General features: G+C 43.4%; 1 protein-coding gene across 1 annotated transcript in view; it reads left to right on the top strand.

The window, feature by feature from the left end:
• Positions 1-24,132, top strand: part of SCN8A (sodium voltage-gated channel alpha subunit 8) — a 239,389-nt gene that overhangs the window by 115,894 nt on the left and 99,363 nt on the right. The window contains exons 7-9 of the mRNA XM_056867203.1: positions 18,896-19,117; positions 20,161-20,224; positions 22,887-23,028. Coding sequence (XP_056723181.1) covers positions 18,896-19,117; positions 20,161-20,224; positions 22,887-23,028 — 428 coding nt within the window. The remainder of the gene's footprint in view (positions 1-18,895; positions 19,118-20,160; positions 20,225-22,886; positions 23,029-24,132) is intronic.

Here is a 24,132-nt window from a genome sequence, read left to right as displayed (position 1 = left end):
GAAGAAGAAGAAGAGGAGGAGGAGGAATTAGAAGAAGAAGAGGAGGAAGAAATAGCAGTCCAGCAACTTTATCAGCAGCCTTCAGGCAGTGGTATAAAGTCTAACATGGAAAAGACTTTGGAAATGCTGACGACACAACTTGCAGCACTCACAACTCAAATAGCTGGGACCGAAGAAAGATTGAATGCTAAGGTGGATCAAGTTAGTAAATAAATGGACAGAGTGAACAAAGAACTAGAATTGTTGACAAAAGAATGTGTCTCGGTTAGGACAGACGTTCAAAAGGTGCAAACTGAAATGAAGACTGTCAAACAGGAATTAACTACAGGATTCCTGGATATAAAGCAAAAACTAGAGGAAAACACTAAGGAGATCATATCCAACAGAGAAGATATCAAGAAACTTAAAGACAGACAAAGCAGAATAGAAAAATCACAACTAGAACATAAAGATTGGAAAGAAGATACGGAATACAGATTGGCATCTACGGAAATGCAATCGAAAGAAATGAATCTTCGTTTCCAAGGAGTTACGGAAGATATAAAATCAGAACTATTAGAAGAGACTATGAATCGAATCCTGGCAGACTACCTGGAAATACAAGAAGACCTCATAGACATTAAAGACATATACAGAGTTAACTCGGCATATGCATCTAAGAACAAAATTCCAAGAGAAATTTTGATAAAGTTCTCCGACAAAAGAATAAAGGACGAAATTATGTCCAAACAACGAAAGAAGCCTCTAGCTTTTAAAGGTAAAGAAATCGCGATCTACCCAGATATTCCATTGGCGGTGAGAAAGAAAAGAAGAGAATTTGACTCACTACGCAAACTACTTCGTGACCTAGAAATATGGTACAAATGGATCGGCCCATATTTTCTGAGTGTTCAGCTGCCAAAGGGAAGAAGATTAATTAGAAATGTGGAGGAAGCAGAAGAGCTAGAAGAGGAACTACTGGCTGAAAGGACAAGGAAAGGAGAAAAATCGGGTAAAACAAGCCCGCAACGGACTAATGGCAGAAATTCTCAAGCAGGACATGATAATAGCCGTTTAGGTGAGACGGCAGTGTACAAACAAAAACACTTAATGGAAGGTCTACAGATAATTTCAATCAACGTCAACGGTCTGAATACACCACAGAAAAGGAAATTTTTTTTCCATGGTCTTGAAAAATATAAAGCAAGTATATTATGCCTACAGGAAACACATATGAAAAAAAAGTATAATTATCTACTTAATGAGAAGAGACTTGGCAAAGTTTACACATCCTCGGCGATGGTAAAGAAAAGAGGTGTCGCTATTTACATTAGAGATCCTGCAATAAAAGTATTGGAAAAAATAAAAGACAGTTAAGGCAGACAACTAATACTCAAAATTCAACTGCCATCAGGGGAAATAAAAATATTGGCATCAATATATGCGCCTTTAACATCCAAGAAAGAATTCTTTGCTGAGCTTTTTGCAACGATGGCAGATTTGCAGGAATATGATCTAATAATCATGGGAGACATGAACGGAGTTCTTGAAGGTAATTTAGATCGCTCCAAGAATAAAAAAAAGCGGTATATTACCTCAAATTGTGAAACAATATATGCAAACGCTCAATCTACAAGATATTTGGAGATCTAGAAATCCAAGAACTAAAGACTACACTTTTTACTCAGACACCAAACGTATTCAAGAATCGATATGTGCTGGGCTTCAACATCACTTCTAAGAAATCTTGATCGTGTGGAAATATTACCAAGAGTTCTCTCAGATCATAACCCTGTTGCGGTTACCTGGTTTAAAAAACATAATGGTCTATTCAGATGGAACCTGAATGATGCTCTATTACTTAGAAAGATAGACTGTGACAAAAGTCGTTTAGAACTTAAAGAATTTTTTCAGAGAAACAAAACACCAGGTATGAGTCAGGCCACAATCTGGGACTGCTCAAAGGCGTACATGAGGGGAATATTCATTGCAATTAACTCTAAAAATAAAAAGGAGAGAGAAAAACAACTATTATATCTTCAAACGAAGATTAGACAACTTGAAAGGTCCCACCAAACAACGGGTAATAAAAATTTTTTAAAAGAAATTACAGAAGCTAGACACCAAATCAATCTCTTACATACAGAGGAAATGGCGAAAAAAACTTAAATTTATGAGGCAAAAACATTTCGCTCATGCAAACAAACCGGGTAAATATCTAGAGTCTCTACTTAATAAAGAAAAACAAAGAAGAGTAATATCATCTGCTAAAGTAGACGGACAAATAACTCATAAAGAAGAAGAAATATTACAATGTTTTGTAAACTACTATAAAGAACTTTATAAGGGGAACGTGCAAAATACGCCAACTGAAGAAATTAAGGGATACATCGCGCAAAATCATCTGGAAGAGTTATCTAACGAAGAAAAAACTGCATTAAATCAAGAAATCTCAATGGAGGAAATACAATTGGCAATCGATAACCTAAAAATTGGCAAAGCACCAGGACCAGATGGTCTGACGGCCAAATACTATAAATATTTTAAGGAAGAGTTGACTCCCAAATTACTTACTGTAAAGAATGAGATACATAAAACCTGCAGATTACCTAATACATGGAAAGAAGCTTACATAACCCTCATTCCTAAAGAAAATACAGATCCCTCATTACCATCTTCATATAGGCCGATCTCCTTGCTCAATGTTGACTATAAACTGTTCACTTCAATAATTGCTCAGAGGATTCTGGCAAATATAGACACACTGATTAATGAAGACCAAACAGGATTTATCCCAAGAAGATATATGAACGAGAATATAAAATGTTTGATAAACGCTAGAGAATTGGTCAATTGCAGAAAAGAAAAATGTGCTTTTATATTCCTAGACGCACAAAAAGCTTTTGACAATGTCTCCTGGGAATTTATATTGCAAGTGATACATAGTATAACTGATAAAGGAAACTTCTTCAAATGGATTACCAGTATTTATTTGGAGCAGTGCGCAAAGCTGCTCATAAATGGAAACCTGACACTGAACTTCAATATTGAAAAAGGTACCAGACAGGGATGTCCTCTCTCACCAATATTATTTAATCTAACCCTGGAAATATTCGCTAACAGAATTAGATCTAACTCAAAAATTACAGGATTGCAAATAGAAGGAGAGGAATTTAAAATAAGAGGATACGCAGATGATGTCCTGTTAACAATTGCTCAGCCACAACTAGGTATATTGGAATTAATGGATAATATACAACAATATGGCAGAATGGCCGGTTACAAGCTTAATAAATCAAAAACAAAAATCTTTCTAGAAAACACAACACAAGAAGAAGAGACAATTATTGTGGCACAAACTAGTTGCATTATATCCAAAAAGCCGATAAAATATTTGGGAGTATTTATTCCAAAAAACAACCAAGATATATTCAAATACAATTACGAAGCGGTTTGGAATAAAATTGAAAAGAATATTTTTATGTGGTCTAAATTAAGAACCTCCTGGCTAGGCAAAATAGCAATTGTAAAAATGAATGTGCTACCCAGATTAAATTTCCTATTTCAAACAATCCCAATAAAAATTTCTGATACAGTGTTAGCTGGCTGGCAACGAAAAATCAGCAAGTTCATATGGGATAAAAAGCGCCCTAGGATTAAGTTTAAAATTATGACAGACATCAAGAGAAGAGGAGGATTGGCTTTACCGAATCTAAAATTATACCACCAGGCTGCAACTCTGGTTTGGATAAAGGATTGGATACTGTACCCTAACAGCAAGAGCATTAAACTAGAACTAAGCAATTGGCAAGTTGATCCTCACCAACTCTTATGGGGAAAAGCTCCCAAAAAACAACTGATCGAAAAAAGAAATCACCCAACAGTGGACAACATGATTGCGGTGTGGAAGAGTAAAACTAAGATTAAGTCCCAATCCTCCACTAATGATGGCACCATTTCGCGTCTATGGCTCCAAAATAGATAGACAAATGTATGGACACATAAGATATGGTGACATAATAAGAAAAGATGAAACATTTAAATCTTTAACGGAAATTCAGGATGAACATCCACAGATATCTTGGATGACGTACCATCAACTAATATCAAGATTTAAAGAGGACTGTACAATCAGAGGTAAAATCAGAAGGGAGACTGATTTCGAGTTACTACTGAATAAATCACCACAGCATATCTTAGGAAAAATTTACAGACTCTTAATATCACCGGATACAGAAGAAGAACAAGTTAAAGTATGTTAAATCAAGTGGATGGAAAATCTAAATGAAACAATAACGACTGATGAATGGGAACAGATCTTTCAGAAAAACTCTAAGTTCACCTTATCCCAAAGTATTCAAGAAAATTGTCTGAAGATGTTGCATAGATGGTATATAACACCCAGTGACATCCAGAACATGAACAGCAAAGCTTCTGGATTATGTTGGAAATGCCATAAAACTAAATGAATCTTCTTTCACTGCTGGTGGACTTGTGAGAACGTCCAGAAATACTGGAAAAAGATTCATAAGAATCTTGAAGGCATTACAGGACAAAATATACAATACGATCCTAAACTCTTTCTCCTGAACAAAGCACCAAATACCATGAATGAGGATCAACAGATTATAGTTAAATATCTTGCGACAGCGGCAAGAGTAATTTTGGCATCACTCTGGAAAACGAATAAGATCCCAACACTTCAAGCATGGTTCGATAAATCTATGGAATATATTACTATGGCACACCTAACGGAATGTCTGAAAGACGCCGCACGTGAACGGAATCATGAGAGATGGAGACCCTTTTATGAATTTATGAAAAACACAAGACAAAAGACTCAATCAAATCGAATAATAGACATATAGGATATAAGATGCTGTAAATAGTGAATGATGGATATCAGTAGAATGATATAAATATAACTCTATTTGTTATTTTTTACACTTCTCTCCACCCTACAAGGTGGTAACCTTAATTATACTAAAACTGCACAACATTATGTGTACCCATTTACCTTTATTATGCCCTACCCCTTTTTCCCTTCCGTACTCATCTATATCAGTTAAAACTAATAAAAATATTTATTTTAAAAAAATGATGCTAGATGAGCCACCTTTACTGAGGGAACACCCAGCAGGTGGGAAGCTGAAGCACAGCGACATGCAGGGAGGGATAGTCCTTTAGATATGTGGGCCCTAGGATAGGAAGGGCCTTAAAGGAGATAATCAACATCTTCAATTGAACTCAGAAATAAACTTTTAAAACAGGCAAAATGTGTTCCTGACAGTCAGTTTCTAACAACAATCAGGCTGACACATTCTGGACCAACTGGAATTTTCAGGTTGTCTTCAAGGGCAGCCCCAACATAGAGGGCATTACAATAGTCCAGCCACAAGGCTGGTTACAAAAGCATGAATCAGCATGGCCAGAATCCAGGAAAGGAGAGAGCTGTCAAACCAGATGCAGTTTTTAAAAAGCACTCTTGGCCACCCAAATATCCTACTTTTCAAACAGCAAGGCTTGGTCTAGGGGTATCCGCAATCTTTTAACCTGTTCTGCAAATGCCAGCTCCAGTCCCTCCACCATCAGTGGATCCAAACCTTCCCCAATCATCCCCTTTCCCAACCAATATTACTCCTGTCATGTCTAGATTCAGCCTTAGCTTGTTCTGCCTTAGCCACTGAGCCATGGCCTCAAAACAGTGATTCAGAGCCAGGGTGGGTGCACCTGGAGACTAAGGCCAATAATGCATGGTTGTTTTGTCTTCCATTTCTCTCGCGAATTCTGTGATTCTCTGTTGTCGTAACGCATGACATTCTCCTGCCTGCGGGGCCGACTCACTTCCATTTTGCTACTTCTCTGTGCTTTCCCATCCCAGTTGTATCCCAATTTTACTTTCAGTTTTATGGCAAATGCGAGTGTTTGCCAGTGCATGCTTCAGCATCAATCAACCAATCTTTATTTTACTGTCATTTGACCAAAAATAGAACACATCTAATCAAGAGTAACATAAATTTTTAACAAAACAGTATCAGTCAATCGAAAAGACCACAAAATAAAATATATCAATAAAATCCCATATCTAAAAAGGTAAGCAAGCTAGTTCCTAAAATGTTTATCTATCAAATTGTACCTATTTGTACATTACATCCTTTTGGGCCTTATATATAGCAGCACAAAATTTGGCCACACATCTCGAAGTTTGTGTGTTACTATCTTCCAGTAGTCGTTGGATACAGATTTTATCAGGTATTGTATTATTTCTTAGAGTTTCTTGAATAGTCTTAGATCTTAACTCATGATGGAGAGGGCAGTATAAAAAGACGTGTTCACAGGTCTCAATTTCTTCACGACTGCACGGGCAGACTCTCTTGGAAAGAGGAATTTTTTTATATCTGCCTTCTAGGACAGCCGATGGCAAAGCTCCACATCTGGCTAATGTGAAAGCCCTTCTAAATTTGTTCATCTCCTGTGTCATCAGATATGGGGCTGCCTTCATCAGGTGTCTGAACTTCTGTGAGGCTATGAAACCAGGGGACCTTGTGAGGTCATGCTGTCTCTCAGTGTCTTCCACTCTCTGCCTTATTACTTTTTTAAACTGATCTCCGCTCAGTGTCAATAGATCCTGGGGTGAAAACCCTAGTTTTCTTAGGTTTAATTGCACCTCCTCGGACCATTTGGACTGATATGCATCCAGACTAATCATTGCAAGGAGGCCGGGGTTTTGTATATTTAGTTTGGCCCCATGCTTCAACATGTGGGATGATCCCACTGAGTCCCGACATGCCCACTTTCGTCTTTCCCCCTCCCAGCCCTCCTCCCAGTTCCTCTCCAGTCGACCCATGGAACATTTCTGCCTTAACTGCCATTGTCCGCTGTTCCTCATCTGCTTCCTCGTTCTCCCTTTTGGGTGGGTCAGAATACTGGTACCAATGAGCTGCCGAATTAGAAAGACAACCCTCCCGGTGCTCTATACTTGTCCCTGACATTCCCACATGCTGGGGCACCTAATAGTCTCACAAAACTCATCCAATATCCCCGCCATATGTTCTGCATACCTATTAAGTCACACCATTATGTTCACATTTTACAAATTGCAAACATGTGCCTGTGTGGATCTGTGGTATGGTATGCAAACGGGGAGATGATGGGCGGCAAGCTGCAAGGATGTGAGATTTGTGCTGTGTTGGATATTGCTTTTCCTTGACGGGCACCATTTCCTCTGCCTTTGCAAACCATCTAGGGGGTAGATTCTATTCAGCGGCGGGGGATATGCACCCCCAAGGGCCTTCACTACCTTGCTGAGAATTACCATGACCTTCTGTCTGGCCAGATCAATTTTCTCCAGATGCACTGCTCCTCGCCAAGCCCAGCTTTTCAGTAGGTCAGGCCAAAGGATGCCGGTGTCAGGAAACTCTTCTGCCAAGGTCCACAGGTCTGCTGCTGCCACTCTGCACAGGTCAATGCCTTTCCTTGAGCCCAAAGCGTTCTCACCTAACTGGATGACTAGGGCATCTGGGGGAACATGAAGCCTTGCTCTGTGCAAAAACATGGGTGCCAAGGCATTCCAACACGTGCTACATACTCCCAACCATAAGACGTCCAGCCAACCTTCCAGCCCCAAGTGTCGGCCCCAGCTGGGTGATGCAGCATACTCCCCAGCCCAGTGCACAATACTTCACTTGCAGATCCAAACTTGCTTCCTCCGGGGAGCTGTAACTCAAGCAGAACCAGTTAAACAGTGCCTCCCTGTGGCCTAACATACACTTTATATGCTACAGATCACCACCTGCTGATCACTTTGATTGTAGATTCTGGCAAGCCCAGGCCAGCTGCCGTAGTGGCTGCCCCAATCCTAAAGGAGTGAAGTCCGAGCTTTGCCATGCATATTCACAACATACTGGCAAACTGGTAACACATCAATGGAGAACCGTCAGCATGGCGCAACAACAACCCTTCACTGTGGGGACGTACAGCCATAAAGGCCAACAAAGCCTGAACAGGGCATGGTGAAAAAGATGTTTCAGCCCTAATCCTCAAGATGGCCCCACATGCTGATCGGTCTTGGATTGCCTGCTGTTGAGGCTTACCTCAGCCCTTCCTACCATAACATCATCCACTTGCAGAGCCTGGCCTGACCCATCCTTGCGAGACTGTGAGCTCTAGCCCTGCAGCAAACCATAAACAGATTCCAGCAGAAGGCGAATCCACAAAAGCAGTTTTATTGGTTATCATCGACAAGTTTCAGAAGCCATATTCAAAAGGACACTAGTAAGTGGCAAAGGCAAGGTACATGGCATATATGGAAAAGCAAAAGGAGATAACTGGTAACCCACGCAACCCCCCCCTCCCAGGGGCAGGAAGGAGTACTTGGCGATTCCCACAGTATGGGAATCTATGAAGACTAAACACGGGGCATGGACTGGCCTTGGACAGAATAGCAAAACAACACCTGGAAGCACAACCACGAACCGTCCTCATGGCCTGCTCCTGACATTCTGCCCCTCCAAAGACCCCCCTCACCCTCCCACCGAGGGTTTGTGAGGGTAGGCGGCATGGAATTCCTGTACCAGGTGGGGGAGAGACGTCAGAGGCACGCACCCATTCATCTTGGGCGGGACCAAAATGTTTCCAGTGGACCAAGTAATGAAAGGTACCATAGCAAAAATAAGAATCCAGTATCTTAGCCCCTTCAAAATGTTCCCCCCCCCCACCACCACCATTTCAGGCACTTCAGGTTGTGGTTCAGGATGCCATTTTTGGGAAGGAACAACCTGTTTTAAAAGACTGATATGGAATACAGGATGAATTCTCCGTAGAGACTTGGGTAAGGCAAGTTCTACAGTCACTGGATTAATAATCCGGGAAATAGGGAACAGACCCACATACTTGGCACTGAGTTTATCGCAAGGGTGGGTGGATCGTAGGTTCCTGGTGGACAGATAGACGAGATCCCCCACTTTGCAATCTTTACCAGGGGAGCGATGTTTATCAGCCTGAGCCTTGTAATTGCGTTTGGCTCGCTCCAGGTTTTTGACCAGCCATGGCCAGGTTGTTTGTATGGAACGTACCCATTCAGCCACATCGGGTCCCCCCTCCTCCCCAGAAACATCAACATGACCAATAGGGCCAAACTCTTTACTATCTGAAACGGGCTGAACCCAGTGGATTGGTGAACCGCATTATTGTAAGCATATTCGGCAAAAGGCAATAGGTCTACCCAATCATCTTGATGGTAATTAATGTAAAAGCGCAAATAACATTCCAAGACCGCAGTCACCTGTTCGGTTTGACCCTCCGTCTGGGGATGGAAGGCACTAGATAGACCTTGCTCCACTCCGACCAGTTTGAGAAAAGCCTTCCAGAATTTGGCCACAAAATTTGAACCCCTGTCCATCACTATCTTGCGCGGAAAGGAATGCAGATGGAAGACAAGTGACACAAAGAGGCGGGCCAATTTCGGGGCAGAAGGGATACCTGCACAGGGCACAAGATGCACCTGTTTTGAAAACAAATCAGTAATCACCCAAAGTACTGTCTTTCCCCCGCTAGGGGGTAGATCCGTCATGAAGTCCATTGCAATTACTTCCCAAGGTTTAGAGGGGGTCTCTAAAGGTTGTAAAAGTCCGGGCCGTTTGCCCTGAGCTCGTTTGGCCGCTGCACATACGGGGCAGCTGCGGATGAAGAGTCCACATCTGACCGCATGCCTGCCCACCAAAATTGCCTCCTTAGCAAATGCAATGTCTTGAGGAACCCGAAATGTCCGGCGGTCTTGGAGCCATGAACCAAACCCAAAACCTGCCCCTACAACACCTCCGGAACATACAACTGAGAATCCTTGTACCAAAACTCCCCGCGAGGAAAGTTCCGCTTGATAGCTGCGTAAAAGAGTGTTCCTAAAGGAGTCAGGAAGACCTTCCACCCCCTCCAGGGTTGTGCCGGCGGGCACCTTGACCGGGGAGGGAGGCGACACTGTAGCACTGTAGCAGGGGGCGGCTGAATGGGGCGTTTGGGTTCCCGTGACTCGGGAACCGTGGTTGCAGGTCACGCTGAGGGAGGAGGTGAGATGGCCGGCGTAACCGGCTCGGCCGGGTGTGGGGCGTCGGGTTTGAGAATGGGTTTGCACAGCCATAATGGGCCCTAGACCTCGTTGGGCAGGGGTGAAGAGCGACTCTGTGGGACGATCAACCTTGGTGGGATATTGGGGAAGTCTAGACAAAGCATCAGCCAGCAGATTTTGCTTCCCTGGTACATGCTTCAGGATGAATCGGAATTGGGCAAAGAAGTCCGCCCAATGCACTTGTTTCATGGACAGTTTGCAAGTCTCCGTTAGGGCGACTAGGTTTTTGTGATTGGACCACACCTCAAAAGGCACCGTGGACTCTTCCAAAAACTGCCTCCACACTGTCAGGGCATGTTTTACAGCGGCAGCTTTCTTTTCCCAAATAGCCCAATTGAGTTTGGATTGAGTGAACCTTTTAGAAAAATTAGCACATGGACACAGGTGTCCCCTGCTGCAGAAGCGCACCCCCTTCGCTACATCGGAAGCGTCTACGTGCACTATGAATGGCTGAGTGCAGTTGGGGTGCTGCAAGACAGGCTCGGATGTAAAAAGCTGCTTAAGGCTATCGACAGCGGCTTGACACTGGGGGGTCCACTCCACCCAGGCATTGGATAAGGTGGCTGTATTCCCCTTCCCCTTAGTCTTAAGGAGATTCGTGATGGGCAGTGCAATCCGCGCAAAATGAGGGAGGAACGCCCTATAAAAATTCGAGAATCCGAGAAATCTTTGAACTTGTTTACGAGTAGAGGGTGGTTCCCAACTGAGGACCACTTGCACCTTTTCTGGATCCAGAGTCAGTCCTTGGTGCGAGATCACATATCCTAGGAAAGTTAATTGCTTCCTGTGGAACTCGCACTTAGACAGTTTGGCATAGAGCTGATGATCTCTAAGACGTTGCAATACCTCTCTGACCAAGGCAACAGGCTCATCCATGGTTTTAGAGTAAATAAGAATGTCATCTAAATAAACTACCACTCCTCTGAACAGCAGGTCACGGAGGATCTCATTAATGAGTTGCATGAAGACCCCCGGGGCCCCTTTCAATCCAAAAGGCATCACCATAAACTCGAACATTCCAAAGCAACTGGAAAAGGCCGTCAGAGATTCATCCCCCTCCCGAATTCTGACTCTGTAATAAGCCTCGACTAAATCCAACTTGGTGAAAATGTGTCCTTCCTTTAATTATCCCAAAAGATCAGAAATGAGGGGGATGGGATAGGCATTTGTTTGAGTAACAGCATTGAGTTTCTGGAAGTCAATACACAAATGCAAATCTCCCATTTTCTTATGCACAAAAAAGGCCGGTGCCGAACAGGGCGCGGTGGAGGGTCGGATGAAACCGCGAGCCAAGTTCTTGTCTAAGAACCCGCAGAGCACTGTCCGTTCTGTAGGGCTCACTGGGTAAATCTTACTCTTAGGCAGTTTTCCATCCCCCACCTCCTCAATAGCACAATCCGTCCAGTGGTGGGGAGGCAAAACATCACACTCTTGGACATTGAATAAATCCGCGAAGTCCTGATAGTCGGGTGGCAATTGGGTCGGACTGGAGGTGTCCGAGGCCAGGGCAGGAGTAGGTTTGATCATGGTCTTAATAGCCACTTCAAATCGGTGCAATTCACATAGCGGGCTATTGAACGCTAAGGTCCCAGCTTCCCAGTCTATGGTGGGACTGTGTCCTTTGAGCCAATTTGCTCCCAACACCACAGCATATCGAACATTGGGCACAATAGTAATGTTGATTTGTTCCCAATGGTGGCCAATTCTCATTGCCACTCCATCAGTGCAACGGTCTACTCCCCCCCCCCCCGAAATCACTGCCATCCATTTGGGCGAACTGGACAGGTGCAGGCAGAAGGGCTGACTTCACTTGGAGTTCCTTAAAGGTGGTTTCATTTATTAATGAGCGGGCACAACCTGAGTCTATTAAGGCTTTAACTTGTAATTGAGGACCTTTTCTATAATGTCATAATATCACATCTACATATACAGTCTCTTCTATGTCACTCACCATGAAAGGAGCCTTGGGTTTCGCAGGAACACCTGCGGAGGTCTGTGGTATCGCTCCCTCTACTGCAGACCCGGTCCGTTTTTTGGCTGCTCACTGGGGGATTCCAAGTTGAGGGCTGGGAAATTCCAGTGGTCACCCTCCTCTGAAGAAGCGGGGCTACTCTCCCCAGGGGTAGTAATTGTAATCCTGGACCCCGACGGGTCCGCTGGCGAAAGGTCCGGTGTCACTTCTCCGGCATGCAGAGCTGAGGAGGCTTTTCATCTTGGAGCTCGGCTTGGCTGTGGTGCCTCTCCCCCGAGTGCGTCCTCTCCCGCGGGGTGTCCCTTCTGGTTGGGAAGTGGGACTCAGCAGACCCGGACGTGACAGGCAAGTGGCCGCAAAGTGACCCATGGCACTGCAAACGAGGCAGGCTCATCTTTGAAATTGCAACGCTCGTTCCTGCGGTGGTGGAGCCGGCCTCCACGGGGCCAGTGGAGCAGCGGGCTTGGGAGGGTTTCTCTGGGTTCCCCCCTCCCTGGCCTGCCGTTGGGCAAGGGAAATAAATTGGTGGTGGCTTTCCACTTCCTCCGCCAGTAAAATCCACTCTTCCAAGGTGGCTGGGTCTCGCTGCATGTATGCCCAGTTTAGAATCTCAGGATGTAACCCTGCTCTGAAGTAATGCACCCGGGTAGCTTCCGTCCAATTCACTATTTTATTAGTGAGTCTTTGGAATTCATCCGCAAACTCTCGGACTCAGGAGGATCCTTGACGGAGCTGTAGGAGGGCTGCTTTGGCCTTCTCCCCCTGAAACGGATCCTCAAAACGTCTTCTTAATGCTCGCATAAATTCATTAAGCAACCGTATGGATCGGGCCCGGGTATCAAACTGGAGGACCATCCATTCTGCAGCCTTTCCAGCCAAAAATGAGGAAACGAATCTTACTCGGTTGTCTTCCGTGGGAAAGGTTTGCCCTTGTTCTCTCATGTAACTGTCCCCTTGGTGTAGAAAACAGGGCAAGGTGTCTGCGGAGCCATCAAATGTCACTTGCAAGCGAGGTTGCTTCCACTGCATGACTGGGACCACAGGGGATGGCACCGGTGGCTGCCCCGGGGGCTGCTGTATCAGAGGCTGCTGACCGGGGGGTTGTTGGCCTGGGACCGGTGCCTGCACAGGCGCCACTTGAGCTTGCTGTAGGCGACCGTACTCACACATCAACACGTCCATTTGGTCCTGCATACGGGTCATACGATCCAACAGTTCTCGGTTTTGAAAACACAAGGCATGGATCTCCTCCTCAGCCCCCCAGTCCGTCGGGCTTGGCTGACTTGGTAGTTCGTGTTCCAGTCGCCCTCCTCTGCATACAAGTCCTCCTCATCTGAATATTCCTGTATATCAGGAGCAAAAGTGAGCTGTTGCCTGCTCACCACTTCTCGGGGCAGACCAAGTTCTGGGGAGCCCAAAGAAAATGGGGGCAACGACCAGTCCATTCCCCCGCTAACTTTAGATCGTGCTCCAGTTCCTGCCGCCACCCGCGCCTGAGCGGCGGCCGTATCTGCCAACAGTTGCTCCTGCGCCCGCCTCTGGTCAGCGAGCGCTCGGTCCGCCTCGAGTTTGGCGACCGTGGCGGCTGTCTCAATTGGTTTGGCTGCTTGTTCCAAGAGCGTTAGGATCTCCTTGTGTTGGCCCAACAATGGTTGGACCTGTTGAGCAAGATCCACAGAAGAAGGACCAAACTGAGAGTTTAGTACCTTCTCCACATCAGCCGCCATTGCCGTGGTTGGCGGTAAGTCCATGAGGAATTTCCAACTCCAACTCTGAGGACTGTCCGGGCAGCAACACTCTATGCTTCCCGGTGGCATAAGGTGGGATCCGGAACAGTTTGCGGAACGTCTCCCTCCCGAGCCCCCGCCATTGGGGAACGGGGCTCGAGCCCCTGGATTGGGGCCGCCGACTCCTGTTGCGCCCTGCGGAGCGTAAGCTCAGCTAATAACCGAGTTAGCAGAGTAAAGTCCTCTTGCACCAACCGAGTCTCTTCTAGCAAAGTATCCAGTCCCAAAAGGTCGCCGTGGGCACATAGATCGGCGTCCTGGGTCCTCCAGGGGGTCGTCGCTGCCAGGCAACGCCACTGATCAATCACCAGGCCAAGCAGCCAGGTGGCCATCGCATTGGTTCGCAGCATCTCCTCCAAGACAGCATGCAGTAAGTTGGGGTCCTCGGGGAGCTCGTCCTGCACCCCAAGCCGAGGAGACAAGTGTCCAGGCGAACCCTCCAGGGCTCCAGCCAAGGGCAATAAGTAAGGAGGACTAGTGTCCTAATGTGAGCTCTAGCCCTGGGGCAAACCATAAACAGATTCCAGCAGACGGCGAATCCACGAAAGCAGTTTTATTCATTATCATCGACAGATTTCAGAAGCCATATTCAAAAGGACACTAGTAAGGGGCAAAGGCAAGGTACATGGCATATATGGAAAAGCAAAAGGAGATAACTGGTAACCCAGGCAACCCCCCTCCCAGAGGCAGGAAGGAGTACTTGGTGATTCCCACAGTATGGGAATCTATGAAGACTAAACACGGGGCATGGACTGGCCTTGGACAGAATAGCAAAACAACACCTGGAAGCATAACCATGAATTGTCCTCATGGCCTGCTCCTGACAGAGAGACACCAACTCCCCCATCCGGAGAGCCCCGAAGAAGGCCACAGTAAAGGCTGCCTTAAACAGGATCACCTCGAAGGACGACCAGCAGATCTTGGGCAGGCATCTAATCATCTGGGCTAGTTTAGGGAGTGTGATCAGCTTACATGTGTTGGAGCGTGCAGTGACACCAGCCAAGCTGCATAGATATCGGCTCTAAGGAGTTTAGCTGTTTTACTCTGCTTTAAGGAATTTGTTTCTGTTTGCTCTACTATCTATGGACGTTTTACTTTGGAAGTTTAAAGACTAAAGACTGGAAGTCCAAGAACTGAGTTTAGTAGCAACAAATTTGGCTTATGGGGACTAAGAAACGGAGATGCTCATCGTTAGAAGAGCAGGAGTCTAACAAAGCATGTAAACAATTTAAGATTGATAATTTTCTGCAAGCTAGGGAGTTAGAGCCTGCTGTGTTGTTATCTAACAGATTTCTAGCCTTGGTATATGAAGGAGTGGAGTGTTCACTGCCTATGCCTGGAAAAGAATTAGCAAGTAATCCCACACACACACACACACACACACTCACACACACACACACACCCCAAGTGATTATCAAAGCTCGGGGAGAGAGACAAATGAATTGGAGCTGCTAGCTAAGCAAACTCTCCTCATAAGGGAAACTCTAACAAACTTATATGTGAAGTTTGACCAAATAAATATCAAATTGGATGAGTTGAAGTCTGTAGTGAACTCTTTTGTAGCGAAACAGCATGAGAAGCAAAGCAGAGCAGGGGCTGGAAGAACAAGCCCCCAAAACAAAAAAGTTTAAAATGACCTCTGGTATATCTGCTTCTGGAATCCCCATGGAAAAGGTAAGGTGTAGGAGAGACGGTTCCTCAGTAAAAAAAATCTCCTTCCCTGAACAAGAAGAAGAAGAACCCCTTCCTACCGAGAAAAAAAGTGGTCCTGTTTATTGGGGATTCAAGAGTTGATTATCACAGATGGGACAATCAGAGCATTGTAGTGAAGTCCCTGTGCCAGTTATTACAATGTGAAAAGGCAGAGGTGGATTTAGAAAGTTTATTTTGGCTACCTTCTAAGAATCATTACAAAAGACTAGTCCTAATGTTTCGGCAAAGTAGAATTCCCTCCCTATTGTTGAATAAGGAGGATCTTTTAAAGAGATATTCTATCTACTCTACCAGAGTGTTTGAAGACCCGGCTTGTCTTCCACTATGAAACTATAAGCTTCAATTAAAAAAACCGAACTGCATAGGAAGTGGTGTTGAAGACCCCCGTTGGAAATTATCACAGATAAGGGAAAAAGCAAGAGCAAAAGGAAAAGGGAACTCCAAACATAAAGATAATTCATCTTCAGAATTTCAGAAGAGGTCAAGGGTTGCTTGTGCAGCGTCAGAGGAATTAAAAGAGCAAAAGCGTGACCTAGTCTCCCCTCCAATATCCTTGCTACAAAGAAGGGACCCCTTGGGTGTGAGTGAAATAGACATAACTGATTTAGAAAAGGACTCCCAAGAGTGTCAAATAACTACTTTGCCTCCATCCCTTCTCTAGAATCCTCATTCAGGTCACAATCAGCACTTCCATCACCTTCACTTAAATACATGAGAAAATCCATGACGACGTTTAATGATGGAAGCAATGAGAACTCAGGTAGAGCCCGAGTTGGAGGTACGGCTTTAAGGACGGCCAGTACACACAAGAGAAGTATGTCTGGCTATAGGGAGTCAGCCTCCGCCCAGATGGCCGAGAGAGAGGACAGTGACCATGACTCTAACATTCTATTTGACATCTACTCTAAAAAGGACCTGTTTGAGATTTCTGTACAGAAATCTTGGGCACAAGAACTTCAAGAGGAATGTTATGTATCGGTTGCAAGTCCATGCCCTATTAAGGTTTCTTCTAGAGAGGAAGTTGGCAGCAGGTGGAGCCTTCCTCCCCCTTGGAGGAGGTGCCCTCAGTAATTTCCAACTCCAACTCTGAGGTTTCTGAAATGGGAGAGATTATGGCTTCATTTATTTCATCAGGAGGAATCGAGGAGAGAAAAGAAGAGAGCTCCAGAAGAATTCAGGTTTCAAATCTGGCAGTATGACTGAAAGAGCATACCATGTGGGGGGGGGGGGAGACTGCCAGATGGAACTCTAAATGTACTCCCCTGCAATGTAGCTGGTTGGCTCCGCTGCCTCTCTGACAGCTCAGACATCTCTTTCTATTGTAAAAACTATCATTGCTTTACAGGAGACAGTGACACCAGCCCTCAATTACTCACTTAGCCACAAAGGAAGCACGGGTCTGGGTGCCTATAGGCCTTACTAAAAAAGGAGATTGTGGCCATGTCCCCCCCCCCTTGCCCCAAAGTAATTCCATGAGTACCTTGTGATCAATTATGCATCCCCAGCAAAACTGCAGAGCTTCTGAACCATGTGTGAGCCCCTCCCCCCAAAAAGCTGCTTTGTAATTGGCTGTGGTGCGTTTTTTAAAAATATGTCACCAGCCCCCACAAGCCCCACAGTGGGATTCTTTCATTTGATCTGAACCGAGTGGCCATTTTACAGCCAAAGCAGTGAAGGGTCAGGACAACTCACACACACACACACACACACACACACACACCAATTTGTTTCTGTGTAACTTAATGCAGGGGTCACAAGAACACTGAAACACTCTTGGTAGTCTTGCACTTGCAAACAAACAAACCAAGGCTTTCATGTCTATAAAAGGACGTGTATAAGGGGAGGGTGGCAAATGAGCCCGGCTCTGTTCCATCCTGCCAAGAACTGAAACTGCCCCATACTCGCTGTCAAACTGACCAAATAAGCAGCCTCATGGTATTCCAGAATTACTCTCTCCCTAGTGCACATGCAAATGGCTTCGAGGGGAGGGGTTAAATAAGGGGGACAGTCGCGTGGGAGGGAGAAGTGAGAATGGGCATAGGGAGAAAAACCCAAAGAGACAAGTATGCATGAGACCAGCTTTCGATTTGGGATCAAGGCTGACTTTAAACTTGGGGTAAAATGGCATCCTGACAATCCAGGGGAAATGTGAGGGGAAAGTGAAGCGACTTCTGAAAGTCAGAAAATACATGCATAATTAAAACAAAGCCCCGAAGTAGTTGAGGAGTGACCATGATCGGAACAACCTGCGTATAAAAGGCCTACATTTTTGCACTTTCATTCAATCAGTATCAAGCATCTCTTTGCTGAATCTTGGCTCTCTGTTCCAGAAAGGTGATGTTCTCTAGAAACATGGCAATAGTAAAGGGCATAACAGTTCACTAAGAATCCTGAATATGCTCTTTCATTTATAAGACTCCAATGAGAAGACATCCAAGACAGCAAAAGACCAAGAAATCCTTGATATCTCCCCTCTCTCCCTGCTAAGGAGATGTGCACTGCAGTCAGATTTGACAGTGCTAATTGGCTAGGGAGGTATGAGAGGATGAAGGAAATGCCTGCATTCACCCACACACACCTGGATGCTAAGATGCTAGAATCCTCCCCTGTGCGTTCTTTCCATTTATGGATCTGTCTAATTGAATTGGCACAAGGGTGTTTAGCTGCTGCTAATGAATCTGGCCTATTTTCTTTCTTCCTATCAATATAGCTTCTCTGCATTTATAAGGATTTCAGAACATTTTAAGGATTTTAGAACATCATCAATTGATATAAATAGCTTCCAAATTTTTGCACCACACTGCTGAATCATACCACTTTTAGAATATCTGAGGGGTTTGGATGGGGGATGAGACACAGCGTTTTAACATTTTTTAAAAAAATTAAGGGACAAGGGGAATTTTTTTAATATTTAAAAAGCTTCCAAGTTTTGAAAAAGGAATTGTTATTTTTTATCAAGAGGGGGTCTGTTCTTATTGCTGTTTAATCTTACAGGGAAAGTTTGCTAGAATTATGCAATGCAATGCAACTGATATTTTCCTATCCTACAGTTCTGAAAAATGCCTTTTCACAGCTGGCCCATATGTTTTTGTTTCTTTAAGTTAACATACCAGATGAAAATCTCAAGCCATGCTTGCCTTCACTGGGCTAATCTTGGAATACATGACTTGAAGACTTTCTTCCACAGGGCAAAATTCTGCCAAAGCCCATGATCCTTGGCTTCACCCTAGTCAGGACAACTTAGGTAGCCTATATAATTCTGCCTAAGTAGTTTTTCCTAAGATTGAGCAGGAGTGTTATAACTGTTTTCCTTTTCCCAAGGCTTAAAGACCATCGTGGGAGCCCTGATTCAGTCTGTGAAGAAGTTGTCGGATGTGATGATTTTGACAGTCTTTTGTCTCAGTGTATTTGCTTTAATTGGGCTACAGCTGTTCATGGGGAATCTAAGGAACAAGTGTGTTATCTGGCCCATTGACCTCAATGAGACCTATTTGGATAATGGCACCAAGGGCTTTGACTGGGAAGAATACTCCAACAACTTCTGTAGGTTTCTTTCTCTGCTGTGCATGATGCATGCTTATTGTAAGACTCATTGGCTCATCCTTGTAGCCACAAATTTCAGTGTTATTCTCTAGAGAGAGAGAGGGGTTTTTGATCAGTATATTTTTCATTGGCAATCCATGTTTGTCTTGTATTAACATATTGGCCTGTTTCTTATGCTTGGAAAGTCTCCTGTGCATAATTCCTTAAAAGTGGTTTACCTCAGGACCATTTCTACAACCAGTTCAAGAAAATCCATTCCATGGGCTGCTCCCCAGTTTCATTGTGAACTGGATATCACTTTAGTAATCATCCATTCAGGCCTGCCAAAATGTTCTATTTTTTAATAAACAGAATAATGGCATGTATCCAGAGGAAGCACATCTAGCCTAAGGAGCCTTCCTGCTAGTTGGAGGAAGGCTCCAAACTGTGCTCACTGGAATAGTAGGGTACATGCTAATGACTTTGATATGATGCTGCCATGTATTGAGTCAGAGTGGTCTGAGTCTTTCACAGTATTGTCAGCTGTGACTGGCAGTGGCTCTCCAGGGTTTCAGATACTGGTTTTTCACATCATCTACGACGTAATCCTTCCCATTGGGGATGCTAGAGATTGAACCCAGGATTTTCTGTATGCAAAGCAAATGCTGTATCAGTGAGCTATAGCCCAACTTTCCAAGTGTTGCACAAAAGGGGGCAAAAACCTGTTTAAGATTTTTAGATCATGAAACAAGGGTAAACATGCCATCCTGCTGCAATAACTGCCAAGATATGTAACTGTACCCATTTACATAGAGCTAGAACTACATTCTCCAATCCACACATACAAGATTAGTCAATCATTTAACAAGCACTTCCACCCCCAGCTGCTTGCACATCAGCTTTCTGAAATGGCAGAGTCCCAAAGCTCCGTTGCGTCTTTGCCCCTAAGGTGGTTGAAATGCTAGTTTCTCAACTCATGGCTCACATTCTCAGTGTTTGTGATGCTGTTCCTTATTGCTTGATTGATTTTTATTTTATTTTCTCCCTTTCTCTACCTGCTATAGCAAATTTTTACACAATACCTGGGTTTCTTGATCCTTTGTTATGTGGGAACAGCTCAGATGCAGGGTAAGTTCTCTGCTCAAAATTAATCTCTCTCTCTCTTCCTCCCTCTCTTAAATCTCCAGTAATCAATTTGACAAACTATTATTGGAAGGGGGGGAATCAATACTGATGGACACCATTCCAAAAGCACTTAAATAGCTTCATTTGCAAAACCATTTGTTTACCTTGTGCCTTTTCACCTTGGATTGTTTGAAGATCTGTCATTTTGTTATTATATAAACTTATTAGCCCCAAGTAAACATGTTTTGAGCATACATACGTCATAGATTAGGGTTCACATGTCAAATACATTCATGCATAGACATCATGTTTGAGTAACAATCTGTAATAAACAGCAACACCACCTCTATGTACAACGTACTGCTATCACAAATATGCACATAGATGAGCCAACCACATAAAATAACATTCACAAAATCATGATGTATGTTTGCAGAAATATAATACAAATCCCACCAATACATACAACAATCATGCAATAACCACTTCCACTACTATCAACTATGATCCTAAATAACTATCTACTAGTTAGCCTGATCTCGTCAGATCTCAGAAGCTAAGTAGGGTCAGCCCTGGTAAGTATTTGGATGGGAGACCAGGCAAACCACTTCTGTTAGTCTCTTGCCATGAAAACCCCCAAAAGGGGTCGCCATAAGTTGGCTGCGACTTGACGGCACTTCACACACACACACACACACACATACAATGAAAATCCTAAAGTACAATTCCACATAGTCAGCTCAGTACAACCATAGGGACTTGAATCCAGCCAAAGCTCAGTTCATAAACAAATAGTTCAGTCTCAAGCGTGAGCACCACATTCCAGGCGAAGGTCTCAAGCGTGAACACTAAATTCCTGGTGAAATACGGTCCTCTAAGGACAACCTTGCCATTTTGTAGTCTTACTTCATCAGTTTCCTTTGCCCTCTGATATATGTTCCTCCTATTAGGCAATAAATGATTCAAAATCAATGTCTGGATCAAAAATGAAAAACAGGTCATCATGCACCTTTTATACCCCAGCACATGCTTGCAATATGGGTTATTGTTGTAAATGTGAGTCTGTTCGAAGTCAATCATGACTTCGCATTTTTGGTGAGATGAGGCACACAAGAGGGCATCCAGTTGGAACTTGGCATCATATCACTTTGGTTATGTAAGCTGTGTGTTACAAAAGGAGCAGTAACATTCTTGAATTAGGATATTGTTGGGCAGGTTATTATAGGTTAATGGTATATGATATGTGATGATGTTGTGTATTTGCATTTTATAATTCCACATTTAATAGGAGGAACATATATCAGAGGGCAAAGGAAACTGATGAAGTATGACTACGAAATGGCAAGATTGCCTTTAGAGGACTGTATTTCGTCTGGAATTTAGTGCTCATGCTTGAGACTTTCACCTGGAATTTAGTGCTCACGCTTTAGACCAGTGGTTCCCAACCTTTTTTGACCAGGGACCACTAGGACTTTTTTGTTCGGTGCAGGGACCCCAAGGTTCAAAATAAAAATTCAGAGAATTTGAAAATAAACTTTAATCATAACTGTTAGTTAAACATTAAACTTATAAAAATATATTCAAATATTATTCTAATAGAGAACTTTTAATTGAAAATATTAATTTATTATGGGTTTATAACTTTGTTTCGCGGACCTTAATTTAGTTCTCGTGGACCCCTGGGGGTCCACGGACCCCAGGTTGGGAACCAGTGCTTTAGACTGAACTATTTGTTTATGAACTGAGCTTTGGTTGGATTCAAGTCACTACGGTTGTACTGAGCTGACTTTATGTGGAATTGTACTTTAGGATTTTCATTCTATAGTAGATAGTTATTTAGGATCATAGTTGATAGTAGTGGAAATGGTTATTGCATGATAATTGTATGTATTGGTGGGATTTATATTATATTTTGCATCCATACATCATGATTTTGTGAATGTTATTTTATGTGGTTGGCTCATCTATATGCATATGAGTAACAATCTGTGCATATAGTGCCCTACATGAGTAGGCCATGTATACACAGTTTCTTCCTCAAAATCTGGGTGAAGCATAGGGATCAATTTTGTACATGTTGGGTTCTGCGCTCCGAGTTTCTTACTCAAGCACAAAGTCCAATTTGAAGATGTCAGGCAAGCTCAAGGCTGGGAAAGACAACTCAATGTGTGTAGCCTCTGTCAGGTAGAAATTGTTTATAACGTATGCATTCCCTCATCTGGCATCCTAACAGTGCCATCCTAAACAGCATTACACCATTCTAAGCCCATTGACTTCAGTGAGCTTGGAAGGGTATAATTCGGTTTAGGATTGCACTGTAAATTGTCTTGTGCAGTCTTCCATGTGTAGAAGAGGACTGTAAAAGGGGCTGGTTGGATGTCTTGGTCTGTATTTGGTGGCTGGAGAATATGCCATTTTGTCAACATTTGATCTCTAGCTTGTGGCTTCTGCTATGGCATTCACTAATAGAAATGAACTCAAAGTTGGTAAATTATTTGTACATGCCCAAAGGTTGCCTAGATGCAATTGAGTAGGTGAAAGAATTGCTCTGATAATGCAAATCAGTCTGTCAATGTACAGATTCTGAAAGTGGTCTATCTTCCTCTTTGGAGCCTGATGCTCCTACCATGCCAACATGCTGAACCTTCTTCCCTCCTGTCTGCAGCCAATGCCCTGAGGGCTATACGTGCATGAAAGCAGGAAGGAATCCAAACTATGGCTATACCAGCTTCGACACTTTCAGTTGGGCTTTCCTGGCCTTATTTCGCCTTATGACTCAGGATTTTTGGGAAAACTTGTATCAGTTAGTAAGTATTACAGCTCCATCATTTACTTATCTGTGATGATTCTCCTTTTCACTACTGCAAGAGCCTTCCAGTGGTATGAAGCATATGAAAGAATCTTAACGTCGCTGTATATAATTTATCTGTGAAGAAATATGGAAGCATCTCCTAGTACTAGAAGAGTTAACAACAAAACAACAGATGTAGTTCAGCACTCTTTTTAAAAAAATTTGTTTATTTTATCAAATAAGGGATACAAAAAGGGGAAAAAGGGAGGGGATAGGAAAAATCCGTCTGGTACAAAGAAGCACAGTTTTGGTCTCATAAATTGAAAAACATTCAATATATTCAACCTTTAATTATCAAGCATTTTCATTAAATTTGTATAGCTACTGTTATCTAAATATGTATTCTAATGATATATTTAACTATCTGCTAACATATAGGTATAGAATAGTTGCCATTTCTCATTAAACTGTTCTATTGACTCATTTGTGGTAGGGTTCATCATAAAAGTCATTTTGGCTATATTTGCATAATCGAGCATTTTGTCTTTCCATTCTTCTATATCAGGTATAGACATTTGCTTCCAGGTTCTTGCCAGTATGGCTCTTGCAGCTGTTGTGGCATATTTGAACACATCTCTGAATCTCATAGGTAAATCAGGTGGTGTTATGCTTAGTAAGAAATATTTGGGGTCCAGTCTTACTTTCATTTTAATTATGTTCTGCAGTTCATGTTGAATCTTCTTCCAATACATTTGTAACCTTGGACACATCCACCAAACATGGAAGTAGGAACCATCTGTCTGTTGACATTTCCAAATTCCCTTTTTTCCCCTTTGGGGTGGTCATCTGGGAAATCATGTTGGGTGTCATATACCACCTATAGAACGTCTTGTACCAGTTTTCCTTCACTTCTTGACTTGCGGTGTATTTTAATTCAAGAGTACAAAGTCTTTCCCAAGTTTCCATCGTGACCATCTCACCAAAATTTTGCATCCATTTAATCATGTTTGTTTTGACTTGTTCTTCTTCTGTATCATACTTTAAAAGTAGTTTGTAATTTTTTCCTAGTAAATGGTCGTCACTCTTAGTTACAAGTGACTCAAATTCTGTCAGTTCCTGA

This window comes from Euleptes europaea, chromosome 1, assembly GCF_029931775.1.
Source record: "Euleptes europaea isolate rEulEur1 chromosome 1, rEulEur1.hap1, whole genome shotgun sequence".
Taxonomy (NCBI): domain Eukaryota; kingdom Metazoa; phylum Chordata; class Lepidosauria; order Squamata; family Sphaerodactylidae; genus Euleptes; species Euleptes europaea.
Note: the sequence above shows the minus strand (reverse complement) of the source record. Positions and strands in the feature narration are given on the sequence as shown.